Below are 21356 nucleotides of genomic sequence, written 5' to 3'. Positions count from 1 at the left end.
CATGACAGCACGCTGAGTACAGTGCAAACTAGACTGCCAAGACAACAACAAAAATCAAAAAATGTCATGCCACGCCATGCATGCCAGCGATCATGCACCGCTGCTCTACATAGCTAGCTCTCCGCATACAGCATGCTGCACTGGTCTTTCATTGTTTCAAAAAATTAGTGGTTTGCAAATCCAGCATTTGTATTGCTCGAAGAAGCTTGGAGTTGGAAGATCCACAGTCAGCGCCACCTGTACCTGGTCGATCCCCTAGCTGTAGTGTAGGCAAAGGTCTGCTCCAGAAAGGATAGTGAAATATTATTAGTACAGATACTTTGTTTCTCAAGCTCGGTGCATGTGGGCGACCATAATTATAACGACAAATCCTTTCAGGACCTTCTTCAAGCACCCATTACGAATTGCCTCGCGCTGTTAACCTACTGCGTTGTGCGTGGGCCACGTTTCCACTTGTGCTGCTCCGCATCCGACCAAGTCAGTGCTACTAGTATTGAAAAGCTCTGACGCTTCTTGTGTTCGATTTTGCTTTTCACGCGCACGGTGGAGCAGTATCGGTATTCTCTCCTACTGTTTGTTGGATCGCGCCAGCACTAGTAAATTGGCGCAGGAAACAGGAAACAATGGATTTAGCTGAAAAGGTGAAGCGTTATGGCGCTCGTCTGTCTAAGTTTCCATCTGCTCTGGTGGACGTAAGTGAAGTTGAGCGGAAAGAATATTGTTGCGCGCTGGTTCATAGAACGTTGTTGTTGATATTGGTGATGTGTTTCAATATTGTTTTCTGCGCGTGTAGGAGAAGGAAGCCCTGCGTTGCTTGGACGAACTCAACAAGATTGCCATGACCACTACTGTTCTAGAGGTACGTGAGGTCGAATGAGAGGTACTACTAGTTGATTTACAACAAATAATTGAGCCTCTGGATCCAAAAAAGGGGGCCTCTGTAATTTTTGAGTATTTCGAGTTATCTGTAACATGACATAGCTGCCATCCAGCAGATCACTGTGCAAAAGACCTCAATCAAAAATCTTCATCTTTCACAGAGTTATGGGTGTTTGAATGAGTGCATTTACATCGCTTTTTATGGAAAACTCAACTTTTTAGTTTGACAGCATATTACAAGGCGGCGGAACACCGTGTTCAGAAACAGTGCCCCTTACTACAGTGCTGGCAACTGAAATCCAAGGGGGTCGGATTTCAGTTGCCAGCACTGTACAACCATCCACGGGTGGTAGGGTCTTGTGACCATCTGAGCTGCATGGGTGCTAGACCCGGTTCTGACCATGCTGTTCCACTGCCTTGTAATATGCTGTCAAACTAAAAACGTGTTTCTACTTGGTCTGGCTCATCGCAATTGTCGCTTATCTATCGCCACTAAGAACAGGAGTTTTTTTACCGCTCTGTGAAATTTCTAGTAGGCATAGTGAGGAAGTATGATACAAGAATACTCTCCGCCACAAGAAAAAAATTTCAGCAATGGAATCAGGTGAAGCGAGTCGAAGAAAGGAAGCAAGGTAAGCAAAATGCACGAAATAAATCCGCGAAGGAGCGCGTTCTTGCACTCACACTCTTACAGGTCCAGAGTTCATTCAACTCTGCATCACTCAAGCTGCCGCGCCGTTACATGAGTTGACATTTGCTGGTGTCTAGCTGCTGGCGTAGACGGAGTATCTCTTGCTTTCTCACTAAGGCTGTCGTATGGCAGCAATGGGAAAGGAACAGCTGTGGCTGTCACTTCGGTGCTTGAAGGAACCGTGGGCAGTGTGACCTGTGTGTCTCCACAGCGTGTTTCAACAAAGCCTTCGAGGCACACGACTCTTGTAACGCTGCTGCTAGGTCCACCAAGCAAGGAACAACAACCGTCGGCCCTGCGCATCGCATCAAAAACACCTTTCTTCTTCAGCATGACGCTCATGCGGCTCGTACTCCTCCGCTGTGCACGCGTGCCTGTCACGCTCTCCAGGATGTCAGTTGCCCCTGCCACAGTTCCGGTCTTTGGGTCACTGCGCGCTTGGCTTTTGGCAACACAGACAGTGAATGGCCAGATTCCCACTTCCCAACAAAGTCGAACACATCGCGATTCAAAGTGCTAGTCGCGATCATTTTTCTTTGGTGCCTCCTTTGATCTTGCCATCACAACCTCCCAAGCAAAAGTAAGTTAGATATCGTGATCGGACTGGGTTTTACCTGTCAAAAGGTGCGTGGAAGATAAGTGACAATTGCGATGAGCCGGACAAAGTACAATACAAGATTTATGTAATACCAAAACTCAACTTTCAACTGCATTTTTCACAATAATTATGATCTGGAGGCTCAATTGGTACTAGTGCTATGGCTCTGGTTCGACCTATCGTTATCATGCCCTTAGCATCAGAATCCCCTTTCTATTTGATCACTTTCCTTGGAGGCGATTTACACGACGACATGATTCATCCCCTGTGCGATGCTACCATGCAGATTCAGTCACGTGAGCTCAAATGTCGGCGCCACTAACACATCCCACGAGCTATCCCTGCACGGTCCTGGTACCGTGTGGTGGCTGGGGGTGAAAATGGTACCCCGTGGCATTCCGTGGGCTGTTTTGTAGTGCAGGTAGTGCACGTGAATCCGGCCGTGTGGATCAATTTTCGTTTTTCCCGCGTCACGGCAAGCATGAGTATTCTGATAGCTTGTTTGATTTGGCCATCTGGACGGAAGTGCTGCATTATGTTTTTTTGGTGTCTATTCTGCTTTCCTACCACTGTGATGTAGGACACGAAGATTGGACGTACCCTGAATGACATTCGCAAGGGATCAGCCGTAATGGAAGCTAGTGCATTGGTATGCAAGCAGTGCAAGGATACAATTCGCCGCTGGAAGTCCCTTGTCACAAGTGGTGAACTGCCGAAAGCACCTCCTTTGAATATCAAGCCAGTGGTGCCAACTCCATCACTTCCGACTAGTCCACCCGCCAAGTCGTCGAGCAAATCACCGCACACCCCATCAGCAAGGTAAATATTACAAGTACGAGAACTTACGAGAGCTACATTCCAAAATTCAGCAATCGATATACCATAATGTCGCGTATTAACCCTTTGACTGCTGACCCCGTACTATTACGGTATCCTAGATGACGCCCAGGCTCTGAGCCCGTACTATTACGGGATGACTGTACATCGCGTATTGATGAGAATTTACAGGTCGCGCGTATGTTCAAATGATTGTAACTCCGTATTCTTACTCTATTCTGACAATTGAAATAATATTATGTAGGTCGAAGAGAAAGCTCTCAGCTTGCGATTACAACAATCTCTCAGGTGCTGGTTAACACTCAGCAGGAAAACACTGCACAATGGCTTGAGAGCGAAGGAAAAAACTTCTTGAGGTAAAACAAATTTGAACTTGCGATCTTGCACCAGCGCGCCCCAGTCAAAGTGATGCCGTGAGCATTGGAAAAACGACAAGCGCAGGTGATGAGACTTTTGGTTGTCACCACTTGGCCTTATAACTACGTGTAACTACGAGCAGGCAGCGTGCCATAGGCACTTCGACAGCCTATTGAGCGGTAGAGTCGCGGACATGTTCAAAAAAATCGAGCTCAATGCGAGCAAGGAGAGTCGAATGGCGGCTGAAAGCAAACTTTCTTTGAATTGTGCAACTGCGCGACGACTTTGGGACAACTTCGCTTGGCTCTAGATCTGGTCTCTATACACCAGTTTCATCACATAGCTGTAATTATAATGGCTTCCCCGGGTGCATCCTTGTGGGCGTTATCGTAAAAATAAACATAAATCCACCTCACTACTTCCTCCGTTAAGCAAAACTTCGTTGCGTTTTTACAGTTCAGTCCAAATCATTCTATGGCTACGAACACGCTTTGCAAAGTGGAAAACAAGGCAGGATATGAAAGATAGTTATTTACAGATGTCACACAGCTCGTTTCAAAGCAGTCCAGCTTCACTCTTCGTCTGAATCTGATGACGACTCACTCCCTGATGACATCGAGTCTGCATCCTCGCTGACTGTCGTCGCCAGCGCTGCCAGCTTTTGTTCCGCAGCCTTTACAAGTTTCCAAGACACGATTATTTTGATCATGGAGATCGCCAAGTTCTTCGCTCGAACTGTGAGCTTGACGACCTCCACGGTGGCGCTGGTAGTTGTGGCTACTCTCCGGAACGCCATGGAAGGAGCCATAAAGACCCAAACAAACGCTCTCCATCTTCGCAGCGGTGTAGTCGTGCCAGCACGTTTCCACACCCTGCAGAAGCTCCTTTCTGGTTTCCTTCGCCACGAGTGGCACGTCTGTCTACAGGCTGTGGAAGAATGCCAAGTCGTCGACGTTGAGATCAGGATTTTGCGCCGACTGAACGACAACCTGAATGTCGAACGCTTTTGATTTCCCCTGCGCTGCAAACACAAGTGCATTGATTTTGGCTGTGTGCGGATGCGCACTATCGACTCGTGCTACAGTGTAGTACAGCAGTGCATGAGCGCTGGCCGGCTCCTAGACACTTCTTCGAGCCACTCTGTCTTTCAAACTGGTTCTAATTTTCGCACTTTGGTGTCATGCACGCGCACCTGGGGTTGGGTGACATCCTGTCGAGAAACGGTTCTGCTTTGCCGATTTTTTCAAAGGACTCCACAGCTTTTCAGAGATTCAAAAGCCTGTCAGAACAATGGACGACAACTCAGCTACCCTATGTAGGGGATAGATCACTGACATGTATGTCTACTGCCCACAGAAATATCATGACAAGAACACTAAAAACGCAACGAAGTTTTGCTTAGCGGAGGAAGTATCAATATTATCAAGAGTACAGTAAAACCTGTAACTAACGACCACTGTGACTAGCGACCGGCCTGGTACTACCGACCACTTCGTCAGGCACGGACGGTCTCACATTCAAAATGCACTGTGACTAGCGACTACCTGCTGAACGCGACCAGCGACCGCCTTTTCTTGTCCCAATGTCGAATTTTGACCCGTAACTAGCGACCGCGATGTAGGAAATCAAACATTGCTCGAAGCTCCTTCTCGAAATGTTGATGATTTTCCATGATTCTGAAAGGACTGTTTCGATACTACAGCTGGACAAATGAACGCAGTCTCATTTTGACTGTGGAATCAGTGTGGACTGCACTACACCTGTCATAATTTCAAGTGCTGTCAAGAACAAACATGATAGGAAACGTCTTGGAGAGCGCATCCAAAGCGCTCTTTGATCGATGTTACTACTCGAAGGAGAAACTAAGACTGAGCGGCTCTCTGTCGAAGTGCAATCACACAGCTCAGTCACCAGGTCACACTGAGTCCACAGAAGTCAGAGAAGTATCCGGCAAAGAAGCACTGTCCTGCATCTCAACATTGCAACAGTTTACGTTGCAGCGTGGCTTGTCTACCATGGCAATGGATGTAGAGAAACTTGGTGCCTTCATGAACAAACTTGAAGCCCGGCGCAAAGAGAAGCTTCAATAGGGAACTCTTGACTCCTGGCTTCAGAAGTAGGAGCTGAATTTAATGTCTGTAATAAAACTTGATTTTCTTTTTCTCCAAGTGTTGTATGATCTGAAAGAAGAACGTCAGTGCGCAAGTGGTGGGGGATTGTATTATCTGCATTTTGACATACATATCATATAATGGGATCCATATATGGTCACGTGGTGCAAACCTCTAACTAAAGACCACCTGCCACTAAAGACCACTTTTCCGGGCACCAAGGGGTGGTCGTTAGTTACAGGTTTTACTGTACATAACCCCCCAGAGTGTGCAACTCCGATCCAGCTCTGCATAGGGTCTTGGTCGAGCGGAATCGGATCTTCTGATGTCATGCGTACACTCCACACCAGCGCAAGGCCGGTCTCGAGGCAGGGCACCATTGCTTTTGATCCGAGAATACCCGCGACTCCCCGGGTTCCCCTCAGATGTGTACGGTATTATGACGCAAAGATCCGATTCCGCTCGACCAAGACCCTATGCAGAGCTGGATCAGGCGTTGCACACTCTGGGGGGTTATGTACTCTTGATATTATTTGATCCTGAAGATGTCCCTGGCCGAAACACTGTAGACAGTCCAGTGTTTGAAGTACTGCAGACGGTCCAGTCTTTTCTCAGCATTGGCTTGTCTGTGTGAGTGGCGTGCACCCGCAAGCACGCTGTGCTGCTCTATGTTTCCGTAACGCTCTTGTAAACCACTGGAGCTCGCACTTCAACTTTATATATTTTTTCTTGCTTTGCTTTGCTTGTAGGTCTCTGGAACAGCGGCCAAGTAAAAGTCATGGTCAAGTCTCATCGTCCTCAGCTTCCTCTCAAGATGGCACTGTGATCACGAATAGATCAAACTCTTCACCCACCGCCCTGACGTCGCCAGCTACCGCCTCCTCCGCACCAAGGAAGCAAGCTGGTCCCATGGCACGCTCGTCTTCAACACAGCAACTACTCTCCACGGGGAAGAGACGTGCACATGCACCTGCCAAGATCGAGTCGCCCAGCAAGAGACCTTGCTTCGATCCGGTATGCATTCTCAGTGGTATGAATATCACTCAATACCTTGTATCATGGGCGTACGCACCATACTACACCTCCTTTTGTGAACAATGTGCCTGGTAGATGTCAGTGCCTGTTTTGGGGTGCTGGATATGGGTATTTTGAATGCAGTTGCTTTTTCCGTTATTGTATGCGCTTTGCTAGACCACTCCGGATACGCCATTGTCTCCACCGAAGACTGCGTACAAGCCGCAACCCCCACCACCGCCTCAGTCACGTGACCTCGCAAAGCGGCCAGCAGCATCTGGTAAGACTATCAAATACTTAGCACCAAGAGTACATAACCCCAAGAATGTGCAACTCTGCATAATGGAGTTTGGCGCGGCGCGCTGCCTGCATTGCGTAGCCGCGAAATGTGGGCCAGTGCGTTCTTATTAATCTGCTACGGTTTCCTGCTTCCAAATCCGCTTTCCTCGGAGATTTCGGATAGTTTTGTATGTGATGCATCACGCACAGGCATTGCCTTTGAACTTACCATATTGCACGTGATATCGTTGAGGCTAAACCGTAGGAATACTCAAATCCAGGCAGCTGGATCGTCATTTCACTACGTAATGAAGGCAGCACGCCGCGCAGGGCACCCATAGCTCGGAGATCATGAGTTGCACACTCTTGTTAGTACTGCATGGTAATTTACATGGTGAATTATGGGCGCTGTCCGCCTACATGTATTCTGATTTACCCGCTCATCTACGCACTCGTTAACTTTTTCCTGAGCACATTTGGCTCCCCGCAGCAAGGTTTGGAAATGTTCACCAGCCTTTCGGATATTATCAGGGACGTTTAGCAACGCGGGGCTGTAAATTTACTACTCCCAACCGTCAAGTGCATACAGAGGAAAGAGAAATAATTTTCGCAAATCACTGCAACTTCGCGTCCAAGTTTTCGAAGTTTCGACCTTTGTTTCTGTACTCATTCTCAGACTCGAGTTTTCTTTCGAACTTTCGCGTTCCTAAACGTCCCTATTATGAAAGAAGAGCAACTGCAATTTTTAGAACATGATAATTATCGGTTTTCACTTTTCAGTGGGGCTTCAACTATTGCAGAATTGCAAAACTGACAAAGGTACTTGAAGTACAAGATTGATGACTGGGCCGTACTCTAATGCATGCTAATAGACTCCTGACAGAGTTACCCAATGTGGTGTGCTTTACAGTGCTATACTGTAAAAACGATAAACGTTCGTGGCGCGCAAATTTAGCGTTTTCATGAATTGTGCTGGTTCACGATGAGAAACCTTTGCGATTGTATCTCTTCAGTTGGACCGTATACTGTCTACGATCATGTACAGAGCAGTTTGCGGCAATTTATATTCGTGAATGTGTGATGGTCACGAAAATAGCGAAATTTAATCTCCAGCGAAAGTTTCTCACTTTACAGTATGTGTATAGAGCGCTTTGAGACGTAGCACATGTGGTCTTTTCACAGGATCTCCATCTCCACGGTGTGTCTCAAAGCGCTCTATACACATACTGTAAAGTGTGTGCTACTTTCGATTGCCCTTCTGATTAATGCTGTGTGGGTGTGGGTGTGCGTGTGTTTGTACATTGCACATGTGATGCCTGTGTGCTCAATGCTCCCAGTTTTGGACCAACGTGATCTGGACACCAGCATTGGACAACGTGCACAGAACACACACACCATATACTCTGGCAGAAGACGAGGAGGTAATTTCCGAATGGAATCCGTCATGATCAGTTGATCATCTTCATTGCTGTGTTACCTGTTTTGTTTTGAAAGATGCGGGCTGTTACGCATAGCAGGACCCACTGACATTGTCGTAACCCTAGCTCTCTGTATAAGTGCAACTGGGCTTGAAGACATGTACTTTAGTGTTGTAACTTAGACGTTGAGCTCATCATTGATTCCCACTACAGTGAAACGCTGCAGTATAGCGTACCTCTAAGGGACGCAAAAAAAAAGTCAGTACTTCAACAGCTGAGAGGTATTCTACTTCAAGTATATCCAACTTGATATGATTGGCAAAGGATGCGCGGGGTCCTCAAAGGAAATAATTTTTATTCAATAAGAAAGGTATCTACCGTGTGCTCTTGGAGCTCTGTCACTAGTGACATCCTTGATGGTTTCCCCAGACGATGTCCTCAGCATTGTCTACCTACAGCTGCTTAGCAGCGCAAGCAGTTGTATACTCAAAGGACACAGGCCTTGGCGTGTGCAACTCCCACATGCAATGCTTTCCCAGCTGAATTCTGTGTTGGCGCGAAATTTATGTTTGCATGCCCGGCGTACCCGTGTATCAGACATCCATGTAAAGGTACCAGCATGCTACATGTGGCAGCCCGTGCAAAGATATGCAGGGCTGGATTGCGGAATGCTCATGAGGATGTCTGCATACATTCATGCCACAAACAGAGCGTCAGCTTGTGTTGAGACAGCACTGCACATTCAGGCTAGGTATTGCAGTCTCTACGACGGTATTTTTTTCGATTACCGTAAAGTTCCGGCTAAAAGCCGGGCTTATAAGCACATAAGTAGGGATATCAGCGAACGCACTGCGCAGCCCATCTGCGCAGGTCGGCCTGGCCCATCTACGCGCGGCCGACAAGAAAACTCATGAACACTTTCATTTTTTTGCAAAATAAATCGTGCGAAGAAGATGCACGGAATGGCTGAAAACTAGGCTGAGGAAAAGTAGCACCCAGAGACTCTCAAACGAATTCATGGTCCATCGCTTCTGACAATGGCAGCGAAGACATCAATCAGGGAGCTGATTGCAGCAACTCTCTACCAAGCGCGACGCTGGTTACTCACCAGGGCAGGGCGCTTCCATCGCGCAAGAAATGGCCACGAGCGAGAAATGCAAGTCCGATTTTGGAACGATCCAACCAGGGTAATCCCTTGAAAATTGGCCTGAACACCTTTCATACTGGTGTTTCACGATGTGCAAACTTCCAGAGAAATCGACCGGGGAGAACGTGGGTCCTCCGTATCGCGTATGATTTGAATGGTCGCGGGGACAGAAGAACAGTAATTTTACGACTCCCAGCGGGGCAAACAGACCGCGGCCATGTTTTCTCTGTCGGCCGCGATCACATTCAAAAAATCGATGACGCAATGCATGCGCAGAGGCCTGCGCAGTGCGTTCGCTGACATCCCTAACATAAGCCGCTTTCTGCATCAGGCTTTAATGCAAACCAGGCTTATATGCACCACTGATATTTTTGCCAGGCTTCTACGCGCGACACGCGTAGATGTACCACTGACTACCGGTATGGCGGCAGTTTTACTATGCACCGTACATAGCGCATGCACTCTTGACCCACCCGATCCGCGCTTGCATAGAAGCCAGGCTTCTACGCGCGACAGGCTTATGCATTTGACCGGTTTGATTTTCAGGCTTCTATTCGCGATGTGCTTGTATGCAAACCCGGCTTCTATTCGCTATGTGCTTGTATGCAAACCTGGCTTCTATCCGCTATGTGCTTGTATGCAAACCTGGCTTCTATCCGCGATGTGCTTGTATGCAAACCTGGCTTCTATCCGCGACTTTACGGTATTTTATTCTTGTTTGTTTGGATGTGATGCTACGTGCAGGCCGCTCGTTGCCAACTCTCATGGAACTGTCCATGCAAGTGCTTATCGACAACATTGACTGTACGTACCAATCTGGGTGCTCTCTTTTCTCTCATGTCTTCTTTGTATGCAAAGACGATAGCTGTTGCTCATACTGCAAGCGTACTGATGATGACTCTGCTGAGCTGGGTTGGCCTGCGTGTGTGGTGGATCATGTGTATGTGCTGTTCACTTCGGACACACGTGCACATCCATCCACAGACAGAGACTGATCAGCTTAGCCTCTGAGGTACTGCTGTAACGTTCTGTTGTATGTCCTTTCCTGCTTGGCAATGGTTGTGTGGCGCAAGGGGAAAGGAATATAGTAGACAGGGAACGGGAGGAAAGAGTTGAAGTGGCACATCACAAACAACAAGCCTGCCATATCCCACAAGGACGGTAGGATGATGCCGATGATGATGATGACGAGGATGATGATGACGACAGCGATGATCAGGCCGATAACATTTATTATCTTCCTATCATCCTCTATGGAAAGGACTTGATCCTTACTGTGTTTATTTTTATTTCATTTCAACAGTCCAGCTGCATAGTATTGGCTGTGATGCTGGGAGGTTGTGGTTGTGCAAAGGGTGTGTTCTGTGAATTGCATTGCATGTTGGACATGTGCTTATGATGATAGAACTGAGCTTGGTTGTCTCGTGCTGCTAACTCGGTTTTTCTGAAGCCATCCATTACTCGGCATTAGCAGAATGTTTGTCACATCTTTGGTTACTGCAAACACCAGTTGTGCTCACTGAAATCTGCCCTGAAGTGCAAAACTGGCGCCCTTGACCAGTTCCGACTACACCACTGTACTTGTACATGTGTTTGTCCTGCCGCATTCGTACCACTTCTATGGGGTCCAGGGTCGTGCAAGTCGAGGTCGCCAAATTTGCACTTTGGGTCGAATTTCACCGAGTTCAACTGTACTTTTGGCCTGACGGGCGTATTTCAAAGTTGCTTTGCCACATACTGTAAAAGCCATATATATAATGAAGTGCTAACTCTAACGAGTTAACGAGGATAATCTGTCGTTAAAATAGAAATCGTTATACAGAAATCGTTACATATACTGTCCTATTGAGCGTTGAAAATAAGTGAGAATCGTTACCTTTGGTACACGTAAACCAGTCGATTTGGGGAAATCGTTATTTATGCGCCTCTTTAGAATAATGGCTTTTACAGTAGTCAAATATTCCACTGTAGAGCAGGGTCTCTTCTGGTTTTCTTGTGTTCATGTTCGAATGAAAGGATCTTATGATGTCTGAAAGGGGCAGATGTTGAGTGCAGAATGAAGATTAGATCTCTTCTGTTGTGCCAGCTCAAGCTCACGAAACGTATTAATATTATTTTAGTTGTTCACATGTAGTCTGCTCTGTCGCATGTATGCCTCTGCTCCCAGGCGTCGAGCAAACATACTTGCCGTATCATGTTATTTCGCCACTTCTTGAGAAGTAAGTGGAGCGTCCTCTTTCATTATTCACTGGACTTTGGCTGTGTGTTTGTTGGGGGGGGGGGGGGGGGGGGCCATTCCGCTGCAATCTACACCAGGATTCCCATGTCATTTCTGAACATGATTAGTTTCATTACCAGTTCCAAGCACTTCCTTGACTGACATGTACGTGCATGTATCTCTGCTGCTCAGTGTGAGCCATTGAGTTCACTCAAGACTGTGAGCGATTGAGTTCACTCAACACTCCATCCCAGATGATCTATCCGTGTGGAGTGTGTACGTGGGTGTAGTGATGGCCAGTGACACCCAACGCCTACTTTCCTTCAGTATCTCAGCATGGTCATGTGGTTTTATTTTGTGCTACTAGTACTAGTATGTTCCAACTTGTGGGCGTAGCTGGTCTCCCTTTTGGGGGGGGGGGGGGGGGGGGGTGCACAGCCACATATGTGTAGGATGGCTGGTGCATGTCACGTGCATGCCGAACCTATAGTCAGTTTCAAAAAGATTAGCAATCCTGGCGATCGCCCGGGGAGTTTGCCGTCTTACCGTATGAGCGCTGCCTGGAAAAACTCACTGTGAACTCGAAGAAATATTCCGCGCGAAAGCATGAAAAATGACAACTCACTGACGTCGGTACTCGTACTCGTACATGTTCGTCTGGTTTACAACAAACGAGTTCTTCCTCGCATCGATATGGAGTCAGAGAGGACATGTCGAAAGTGTGGTACATTTTGACGAGCGGGATGCGTCCGTTTTGTGACCAAATAGATTGTTTGAGCTGCCGCGGATGCAATTTACTCTCACGATGTGACGAAAACGGCATCAACACAGACTCATTCCCAAGGCCTTGAAGTGGCAAAGCTATCCGTGTGACTTCGACGACATTTTGAGAAAAGCAGACGCCTGTGAAAGCTGATAGAAGACGGCGTTGACTCCTAAATTCAAATAAATTGGCGATCTTCAAATACTAAAATAATTCTCAAACAGAAATCGATCGATCGATGTGCCGGTGTATTCAACAACACGTAGCTACAGCGCAATGACTTCCGTGTTCACTCACACGGTTTCAGTGTTGTGTGTGTTCACAACTCCACATGGCGTGAGCCAGTTAAGTGTCAGTCAGTTCGGCAGGAAACGCGAGCTCCAACAACAAGTCGTTTGGTTTGGCGCAGCCACCTTCTTTGTCTTGTACCAGCGTGATCACCAAAACAATGAAAAAATGTTTGACTTGAAGATTTGTTGGGAACTCACAACTTCATGGTCAGCAGACAGCATTCATAACCACAAGGCCAAAAAGGAAGGGATAAATCGTGGGTTTTTGGTAGCAAATCGATACTGGCTTCCAGGGCAAATTATAAACCATGGGAAAAGGCCAGAAACCTGGCCGAAATACTAACTCCTTAACGGTTGGTCCAATTGTTCCGAAACCTTCACAGAACAATTTGCCGTGTCCTAACAAGCCGTTTTATGTACTTTGTTGTCCAAATTTCCCTTATCTTCATACTTTTTAAGACCCAAACTTCAGCCCTCACCAACGCTGTACAAAGCGTCACTGGCCCGTTTCTCAACGGTCGCGCAAATCGACCAATCAGCGTACAGCTAATGTACCAAAATTCTCAAACTTACCGTAATTCCTTGGTTCATACGGTGTAGTTTCCAAAGATTTTTTATGGGCCAACGTCTTCTTTCGATAGATACCAACAGATCGTCCGCTTCGAATTTTTCGATTTGATTGCCGTTTGGCCGAAAATTACCTCCGAAACCGGCCTCCACTCGTTTCACTTCAAGGCTTTCCAGGTGGACGGCATCGCAATTCGGAAGCGGAGAAAGGATAGCCAGTGAAAAAAGAAAAACAACGACGTATTGGTTGTCGAAATCGACCAAGAAATGAATTCAATAGACCTGTTTCCGTGCTGCGCCCTCGCGGCCCGCGCGAGTGCGAAAGGGATTCTTTCTCGACAAAACAAACAACTACTAGTACGCGCAGTACACTGACATCACTGCACTGGCTGTATATACCTTAGGAATATCCTGTTCATTTCCAAGGCATGATTGTCGCTAGTGGGAGAACTCAGCCACCTGAAGCTTTCATAAAGGAAGAAGTAGTAGGTGAATGAGTTCGCCAGAAAATGGAACGACAAGAAAATAGATACTGTTGCTTTCCGGGGCGCTCATGAGACGACGGCAAGATAGGACTGAAACGATCGACAGTCTGCCTCGACGCAAAAGAAACTCTTCTAGGAGGAGCTCGACGTGCTGTAGAGTTTGCAGTATTCTGCTGGAAGAAGACAAGAGAACTAAACTCAGACTACAGCGTGGAGCTGAAGCACGAGCGAAGCAAAAGCTGAAGCAAAAGCTGAGCGAGTTCGAAGAAATGGGGAAACACAGGAAAATGAGTGGGCGACATGATCTTTAGCTCGCGAGCTCGAAGCTCGCGCTGAGACACGCGGTGGGCACGTGCGCCTACGGGTAGCGCGGCCAGCCACCATGTTTTCAAAATGGAGGTCGACGCTTTTGAAATCCGTGTAGACGATGGTGAGGGCTGAACTTGATTGCTAATCTTTTTGAAACAGACTGTAGGTTGAAATTTTTAGGGGGTGCACATGCCCCCGCCGCCCCCCCCCCCCCCCCCCCCCCTATGCTGGCTACGCACCCCTGTAACACATTGCATAGAAGACAGTGATGCTCTGCAACTGCCTCTAATTGGTGTGACTTTGCACAGGGCGTCTGCTGCACAGCTTTCACGCCTGGAGTCGTTCAACCCGGTATGTGCCATCATGTGATTCATGTTACTCTTTGTAAGGCCACGCGAACACAGTTGTCTTTTCGCAGTCTCAGAGGCACTCCCAGATCAATGCAGGGAGTGAGTCGCTTGCATATACGTAACGTTACGCCCTAGCATTCTATTATGCTTATACATCGTACCAAGAGTATAATATTATAAGCCCTCAAGAGTGTGCAACTCTGCGTATGGGGTCTCCGACGGCAAAACTTCACATCACGTGTCTCAGGTACGTTTTGTACTACGTACAGCTAAGGATAGCGTGCGCGCAATCCGGAAATCTGCCGCGATTATGCTGGCGAGTTGCATACGCGCAGTAAGTTTCTGCCAGGGAGTGTTTTTATTGTTACTCCGCTGCTCGCTAAAAACGAGCTGGAAACGTACGACTGGGACACCGCACCATGTGATATGGGTTTTCGCTGTCGGCGTACCCCATAGAAAGGGTATCAGGAGTTGCACACTCTTGGGGGGTTATATACTCTTGCTTGTACATACATGACTGTATGCTAGTACATAATATGCAAACACCTTCTTTAAAAAGTTTCTTTTGCAGCTTTTGCGCCCACTGTACTTGGTGCAGTGATTTCCCAGTGCCCTGCGATTAAAAAATCCGTATTCTGCTGGTATCTGGTGTCTTCGGCACTAATGTACAGTGGAACTCCTTAGTACATACTCTGATATGGCGTACTCAGGCTAAGCTCTGCCATTGTCTGGAGCACAGGTGCAACTACGGTAGTTACATTGATCCATACTGAAGTATGTGTTGGGATAAGAAGTACTTCGGATGTTCAGTGCACCTGTGTTGCCACACCTGCCGACATGTCAGTAGCCTGCCGATTTTTTAGGCCGGTCACGACCTGCCGACAATTGACCGTCTCCTGCCGACAACAGCCGTGAAAGTGTCCAAATTTGACCTTTCTGCAAGGTTTAGAAGTCATGGTCCAGAATTTTGGCTTTTACTGCTCATTACGAGTGTTTCCATAGCTCTCTCCTACAATGCAAACATCAGCTGTCTGGGGGAAATCGGCAAACTCAGCCTGAGTCGTGTGCACTGTAGAATCCCGCTGGTGGGTTTGTACAACGAAGCTTGGCGATGTTCAACCTTGGCCTAGGCTTATGTGCGGGTGGGTTTATCCGCTGGATTCTACGGTATATTGGGGATACTATGAAGGGGGGGGGGGGGGGTCCGGGGGCAAAGCCCCCGGATGATGCATTTTATTTTTTCAGTCTACTGATATTTGGCTATAATGATGTGGCAACACTGGTGCAGTTTCCTGTTACCAAGAGTACATAACCCCCAATAGTGTGTAACTCCACTATGGGTGCTGTCCCCGACAGAATTTCAAGTTGACGTCATTTTCTCATGATTCAATGTGCATTGCACACGTATGATGAGACGTATCCTGGACATGTGGTGGACAAGGTCGGCTTGATCTCGCTTTGCTTGTACAAGGAAACACGTGTGATACCGTTTACACCCCGTACAAACATCGTAAATCACTCATGCGAAGACCATTGCGTCATAAAAAATGACGTCAACTTGAAATAATTCTGTCGGGACAGCAGGGTATGTGGGAGTTACACACTCTTGGGGGGTTATGTACTCTTGCTGTTACCCATGCCGTGCGTCCTATCAGAGCTCTACTGTACATGTACTGATGCTGATCATGAACAGCAACATTGAGCTTTGGCCCTCAACTTCTCCAATAAAGCTGCAGCAGCAGCAGCAGCACAGGTGTGGAACATCGGAACACTGGCCTGGGGTCAGGGCACTGAGCCGGCTGCAAGTGCTGCTACAGTATCTTCACAGGAACAGAACTATTGAACACCCCCGTCTACTTGATGTAGTATACTGTTGGCTGGACTGCACTACATGTATTGTGTTTCTTTGCGTTGTGTGCAGCAAATAGTTGATGACACCGGTGAGCTGTGGAAGCGCCACTGCATGAAGGACTTCCGCACTGCAGGGCCACAGGAAGGCGAGTCTTGGAAAGACTGCTACACTGTAAGGCTGTACAGCTGTACAGCGTGTTTCGAATCCTGTTGGGCGTTGTGTGTTGGGTGGGTGGGTGCGTGTTTGTGTGTGTGTGTGTTTTATCTAATCTTAGTCATGGCAATGAAAATGAATGTAAAAAATATAATGGACACATGGGTACGAGTTATGAGTCACTGTCCAGTACTGTAACTAGATAGTAAGGAGTTAGAAGAAATCGCGATAACTGGGTACACAACTGACAGATTACTGAGACACCCAACGACCTAGCTCTAACACATCTCCAGTGCGCAAACCAACAGCCTTCCAACTTGGAAGGTTCAAGGTTTAGGTGGGAACAAAGAGGGAAAGGTGAGCGAAGCGAAAATGTCCACAAGCTAAGTCCCACGTCAAAGGAGAATGTCGACTGTTACCGGATGATGGCGACTTTGACGAGACCAATATCTCAGTATTCGGAATCAGTAGTCTGTCGGTTTTGTGCCCAGTTATTGCGCTTTCTGACTGCGTATTATCTACAGTTGTGCTCGGCGAAATCTTACCAAAACTGCAAGACTAGCGCCCTGTACCAGTTCTAATTACATCATTGTATTTGTACATGTGTACGTACAGCCGCATTCGTGCCACTTCCGGGGCAACAAGGGCTGTGCAAATTGAGGGCGTCAAATGTACATGTACATGTACACTCTGGGTCGGATTTCACCGAGCGCAACTGTAGTTACAGTTTTGGACAGTGACTCATAACTCGTACCCATGTGTCTTTTATATTTTTCACATTCATTATTGGCTCAATATCCGAGTTCAAATGAAAATGAATTTGAAAAATTCAAATTGATCATTTAATAAGACTCGGATGGAGAGCCAAGGATTAAATTTAAAAAGGACCTGGTCACCAAAATGTTACAATGTCATGTTATCCGTAGTTTGTGTCCAACACAACATCTTGCTTATAACTGTTAGTGTTTCACACACTTTAACTATGGATAACATTTAACATTTTGGTCCTTTCTTTTTAAATTTGATCATTTAATGATCGATTTTTCAAGCCAGTATATCAATTTAGCTGCCAACTGTAGACGATACGCACTGTGCATGTATTTCGGTTTCCCATGATTCTCAACAATGAGATTGAACTGTAGCTACCTTCAGTGTGCTTAATCAGCTGTGTTGTTCTTTGATGGCTTGGTTTTCCTCTTCAACTGTGCTTGTGTGATATCTCATGCGTGATATAGCGAACTGCTGAGGAGAAAAGTAACCGCCTACAATCGCTCACTGCCCGGATTAAGAAGACCAGTCAAAAGCAAGCACAAGAAGATGGTGAGAACATGGGGCCAGGAGTTTCTGTCTTGCTCACTGCATTTCATCACGTGTATTAATTAGTATCGTTTCGAATGGATAGATTCACAGTCACACACAGCGCAAGCCTGCACTGGTCTGGGTTACATTGCATTGACATCCTAAGCTCCTAACATTACCTCATTCCAGCTATGCACTTGCAGATCCGTGATTGCATTGTGCACGAAGCATGCCTGTAGGCAGTAGCACCCACCTGTGTCGGTAAATCCGTGATTACATTGTGCACAAAGCATGCCTGCAGGCAGTAGCACCCACCTGTGTACACTACCATGCACCGGTGAGCAGCAGGACCCAATGTGGGAAGTGAAGTACACAGCCCACTCTGGGGCTATGGACTCTAGCAGCAACTCATGCAGGGTTAAGTGCATGGCATGTAAATCACACGACACTGCTGAAGAGTTCACTTGCATATTATGACATTGCTCTTTCTTTTGAACATGCCCTATGTAGCTAAACATGCGGCCAAGTTCACGGAGGTGACCCGTGCCCCACGCCGTAGAACTGTGGCGTCGGCCCCGTCTTCTTGGCAGCGTCCTGCAACAACTCCGTTCAGCAGAGCTGCTTCTTCAAGTATGTATACCGTGTGTGTGTGTGTGTGTCTTTGTTTGTTTCTGGGTCCATAATATACTTTTCATTTGAAGTACATGTATACGTACCTGTCGACCAACGGCCATTTTCTGGCTAGATTAACCCTTTGTGACCCCACTGAAAGTACGACAATTTACTCACCTCCAAATAACATGCACTTTCGCTTGTATCTCTGCCAAACATTCACCGATTTTTACAAACTTGCCACCGCTGGAAAGGTATTTCCAAGACGAAGCGACTAATACCACACTCAAGCCAGCTAACTGCACGGCCTCTGCTCTGCGTGGCCTAGAATGCCGCTCAAAACAGCAGCCGTGCGCGAACAGCTCCAGCAAAGTTCAAACAGCCGCCATTCCATTCTCCTTCGTCACATCGACTTCAAATAAACTACAGCGGAAAGTTCGTTTCAAGCGCAAAAGTTTGGCGTGCAGCATGCTTGAGTATGACGTAGCACTCCAGGGAAAACCCCCGCCAAGCGCAGTGTGAACATTTGAATTTTTCGATCGGAGTGAATTTTTCAGTTTTCCGCCGACCTCGAGTCTCACCGCGGCGGCATCGTACCTCGTAGAGACTTCAGATAACTTCGACGTGATAGCCAAGGTTTCCTCTCGAGACGTAGACGCTTTGTTTATGAAAATCGGGGAAGGAACACCAGAGATATAATATTTTTAGTGCCACTGTATACCAATCGATCGATATCGATCGATGGGGTCACAAAGGGTTAACTCTGGTGCTTGTGAAGTCTTTATCAGATCCACTCTTGACCTAGCAACCCACACTAGTATGAAGTATGACACTGGGGGCAGGGATAGATGCTGCTAAATCCCGGGATGGATACCTTAATGCCGTCTATCCTTCTTGTGCACTTTGCCCTCACCCACAATCTACAGTGTGGTGAGCCCATAAGTGGGATCATTTCCATGCCCACCCAGAGTTTTGGGTTTTTTGAGTGGTGTCAGCAATCGGGCGGATCAATAGCCATCTTTCCAAGTTTCCTTCTCTCCACTGTTCCGTGACACCCACGTGACCAGTCTCTGGTAGTGAGCAAGAACTATATTATTGTGCATAATGTCCTCCCAGGAACGAGCGGCCTGGTCGCAGTCTGACACCACGTTCTGAGTCTACAGTAGAGTCGCGCGCGCACAAGAACGTTTTCATGGGGTTAGCCTGGGGTGTTCTTTTTGCACGTTCTTGGAAAAAGATCGCAGCGGATTTTATCTCTTTGTCTGTCAAATCCTATATATAGGATTTTTCCCAATTTTTGGGAAAGGGTAGATCATACCTTACAAAGTAAAGTTCTTTCTGCAAAAACCTGTTGGAGTCTGCATTCCGTGTTTATCAGAGATGATGCCTGCCAAGTTTCACCAGCACAAGGGCTTTACTTTTTCTGTAACAGGCCTTCCCGTGCAAAGGTGTCCAGAATTTTCAAAACCCTATATATAGGATTTGGCCTCTTCGAAAATTGGTTTTGTTCTTCCCAGTTTCCCCTGCCAATAAAAACCATAGTTGGCAATATCCAAGCCTAGATATAGCCCATATGGAGCTAACAAAAACATTCTATGCATCTATGGCTAAAGAAGAAGCACCTCCTAGGCTAGTACCAAAAGAGCATTCCACTATTAATATGTGTACATACTTGAACACAACTGATTTAGTAAATGCCCCAAACATGTAGTGTCGTTAGTTCGTATTGATCTGCGAGCACTTTACAACACTACTTCAATGCTAGGATGATGCTAATATTCATCTATTCCACTGCTAGTCTATTTCTACCACTTGTAATTGCACTTTGAATTCATCAGCAATAATTGCACACAGACACCTTTCCTGGGGGTCTTAGCCAGTGAGTAACCTCTATTCATTCATTTTAAATAAAGAGAGGCATTGTGGAAAAGATCAAAAATGCATCTTCAATAACATTGCTTCCACTTCGACCACTTTCGAGGCTGCAAATGCGACTTGAAGTCTAATCCTATATATGGGATTAACTGGTGACAGACAAAGAGATATATCCCAAACCTGCCAGAAAAGTAACACCACAGTGCTGCATGTTTACCGCCACTCGACTCTACGGTATACGTAAAAAATCTTGCGATGTGACACATACACACCAACTGTTGTCTTTCCTGCTCAGTAGTGGTTCCAGTGTGTTCATGTGGTCCCAATCGTCTTTGACTTTGTATTTTGTCTGCTGTACGTTGTGTGAATGTGTTGCAGCTGGCAAGCCTCTGATGCAGAAAACTATGAAAATGATGGCAGCAAGGTAAAGGAGGTTTCCACGCTGTGCAGTTCTGTTTCCCCACCTACTGTATATTGCCCTGACCTTATTCTGTAGTGCAAGTAGTGATGTATCTGCAGAGCGTGCTAAGTATCGCAATGGGCGATTTGTAGAGATTCAAAAAATTGTTCACTTTGGGGACCACATTTTTGTATTGCGAAGCCCCACATGCTGGAAATGGAAACGGACTTTTTTTAGCTGGAAGCACAGCCGCTGATCAGGAGTGCCTAACCATTCTGTTGGTGTTTTTTTCTGTTGGCTCCCTCCATCTTTAGACGGCAAATGAATGTGCCAGCGAAGCCTCTGGGTCGACGATAGATGTTCGCCAAGATGCAGATGTATTTGTTGTTCTGTTCGCACTGCTGCTGCACATATGCTTGATTATCCTGCTCTGTGGCATTTTGATCACCCTGTATTTTGTTTAGAAGCATCCCTGATCACCTTCATGTGTAATTTTATTTCAAACCAATGAATAGTTTTTTTCTTCCTACCGGTAAATTGCTAGCTGCATATTTTCTAGCAATGTGATATCACTGGAAGCTATTCTTATGCCACTAGTGCCAGTAGAGGTTCTGCTCACGCCTAGTCTCGTTTTTTTTATGAGTTCGAACTGGCACCTATCACCTTCTCGAATACGTGAACATTTCTATTTTCCTTTTTCTGAGACTGAAGTTTCTATTACCAAAACTATGTTACTTGTCTGGTAAAAATATTAATAATAAACCCACCACGATTTCGGGTGCATCACTATTTTTTTAGTTATTTAGTATTTACTGATTTTACTCAGTACTGATATACAGTATTAACACTGGA

At 46.6% G+C, this 21356-nt stretch overlaps 1 protein-coding gene across 1 annotated transcript; it reads left to right on the top strand.

Annotated features, from left to right (window-relative positions):
* The first annotated feature begins 163 nt into the window (after positions 1–163).
* On the top strand, positions 164–21356 carry LOC135825809 (transcription elongation factor B polypeptide 3-like). The gene is made up of 14 exons (XM_065338438.1): positions 164–692; positions 794–859; positions 2749–2987; positions 6223–6487; positions 6665–6767; positions 8104–8187; positions 10076–10135; positions 11499–11550; positions 14272–14314; positions 16235–16336; positions 17554–17638; positions 18128–18247; positions 20483–20528; positions 20819–21356. Exons 1-14 carry the CDS (start codon positions 624–626, stop codon positions 20859–20861), a joined length of 1377 nt encoding a protein of 458 aa, XP_065194510.1. The 5' UTR covers positions 164–623; the 3' UTR covers positions 20862–21356.

The sequence above is a fragment of the Sycon ciliatum genome, chromosome 1, assembly GCF_964019385.1.
Source record: "Sycon ciliatum chromosome 1, ocSycCili1.1, whole genome shotgun sequence".
Classification (NCBI taxonomy): domain Eukaryota; kingdom Metazoa; phylum Porifera; class Calcarea; order Leucosolenida; family Sycettidae; genus Sycon; species Sycon ciliatum.
The sequence above is the reverse complement of the archived record's forward strand: the minus strand, read 5'-3'. Positions and strand labels throughout refer to the sequence as shown.

What these genes read in the sequence shown, in the direction of transcription:
- LOC135825809 (XM_065338438.1), top strand. Translation starts at nt 624, where the DNA reads ATGGATTTAGCTGAAAAGGTGAAGCGTTATGGCGCTCGTCTGTCTAAG. An exon ending in AAAGCGGCCAGCAGCATCTG is followed by an intron (nt 6,768 to 8,103) that starts GTAAGACTATCA and finishes CAATGCTCCCAG; the next exon opens with TTTTGGACCAACGTGATCTG. An exon ending in GCTTATCGACAACATTGACT is followed by an intron (nt 10,136 to 11,498) that starts GTACGTACCAAT and finishes CTCTGCTCCCAG; the next exon opens with GCGTCGAGCAAACATACTTG.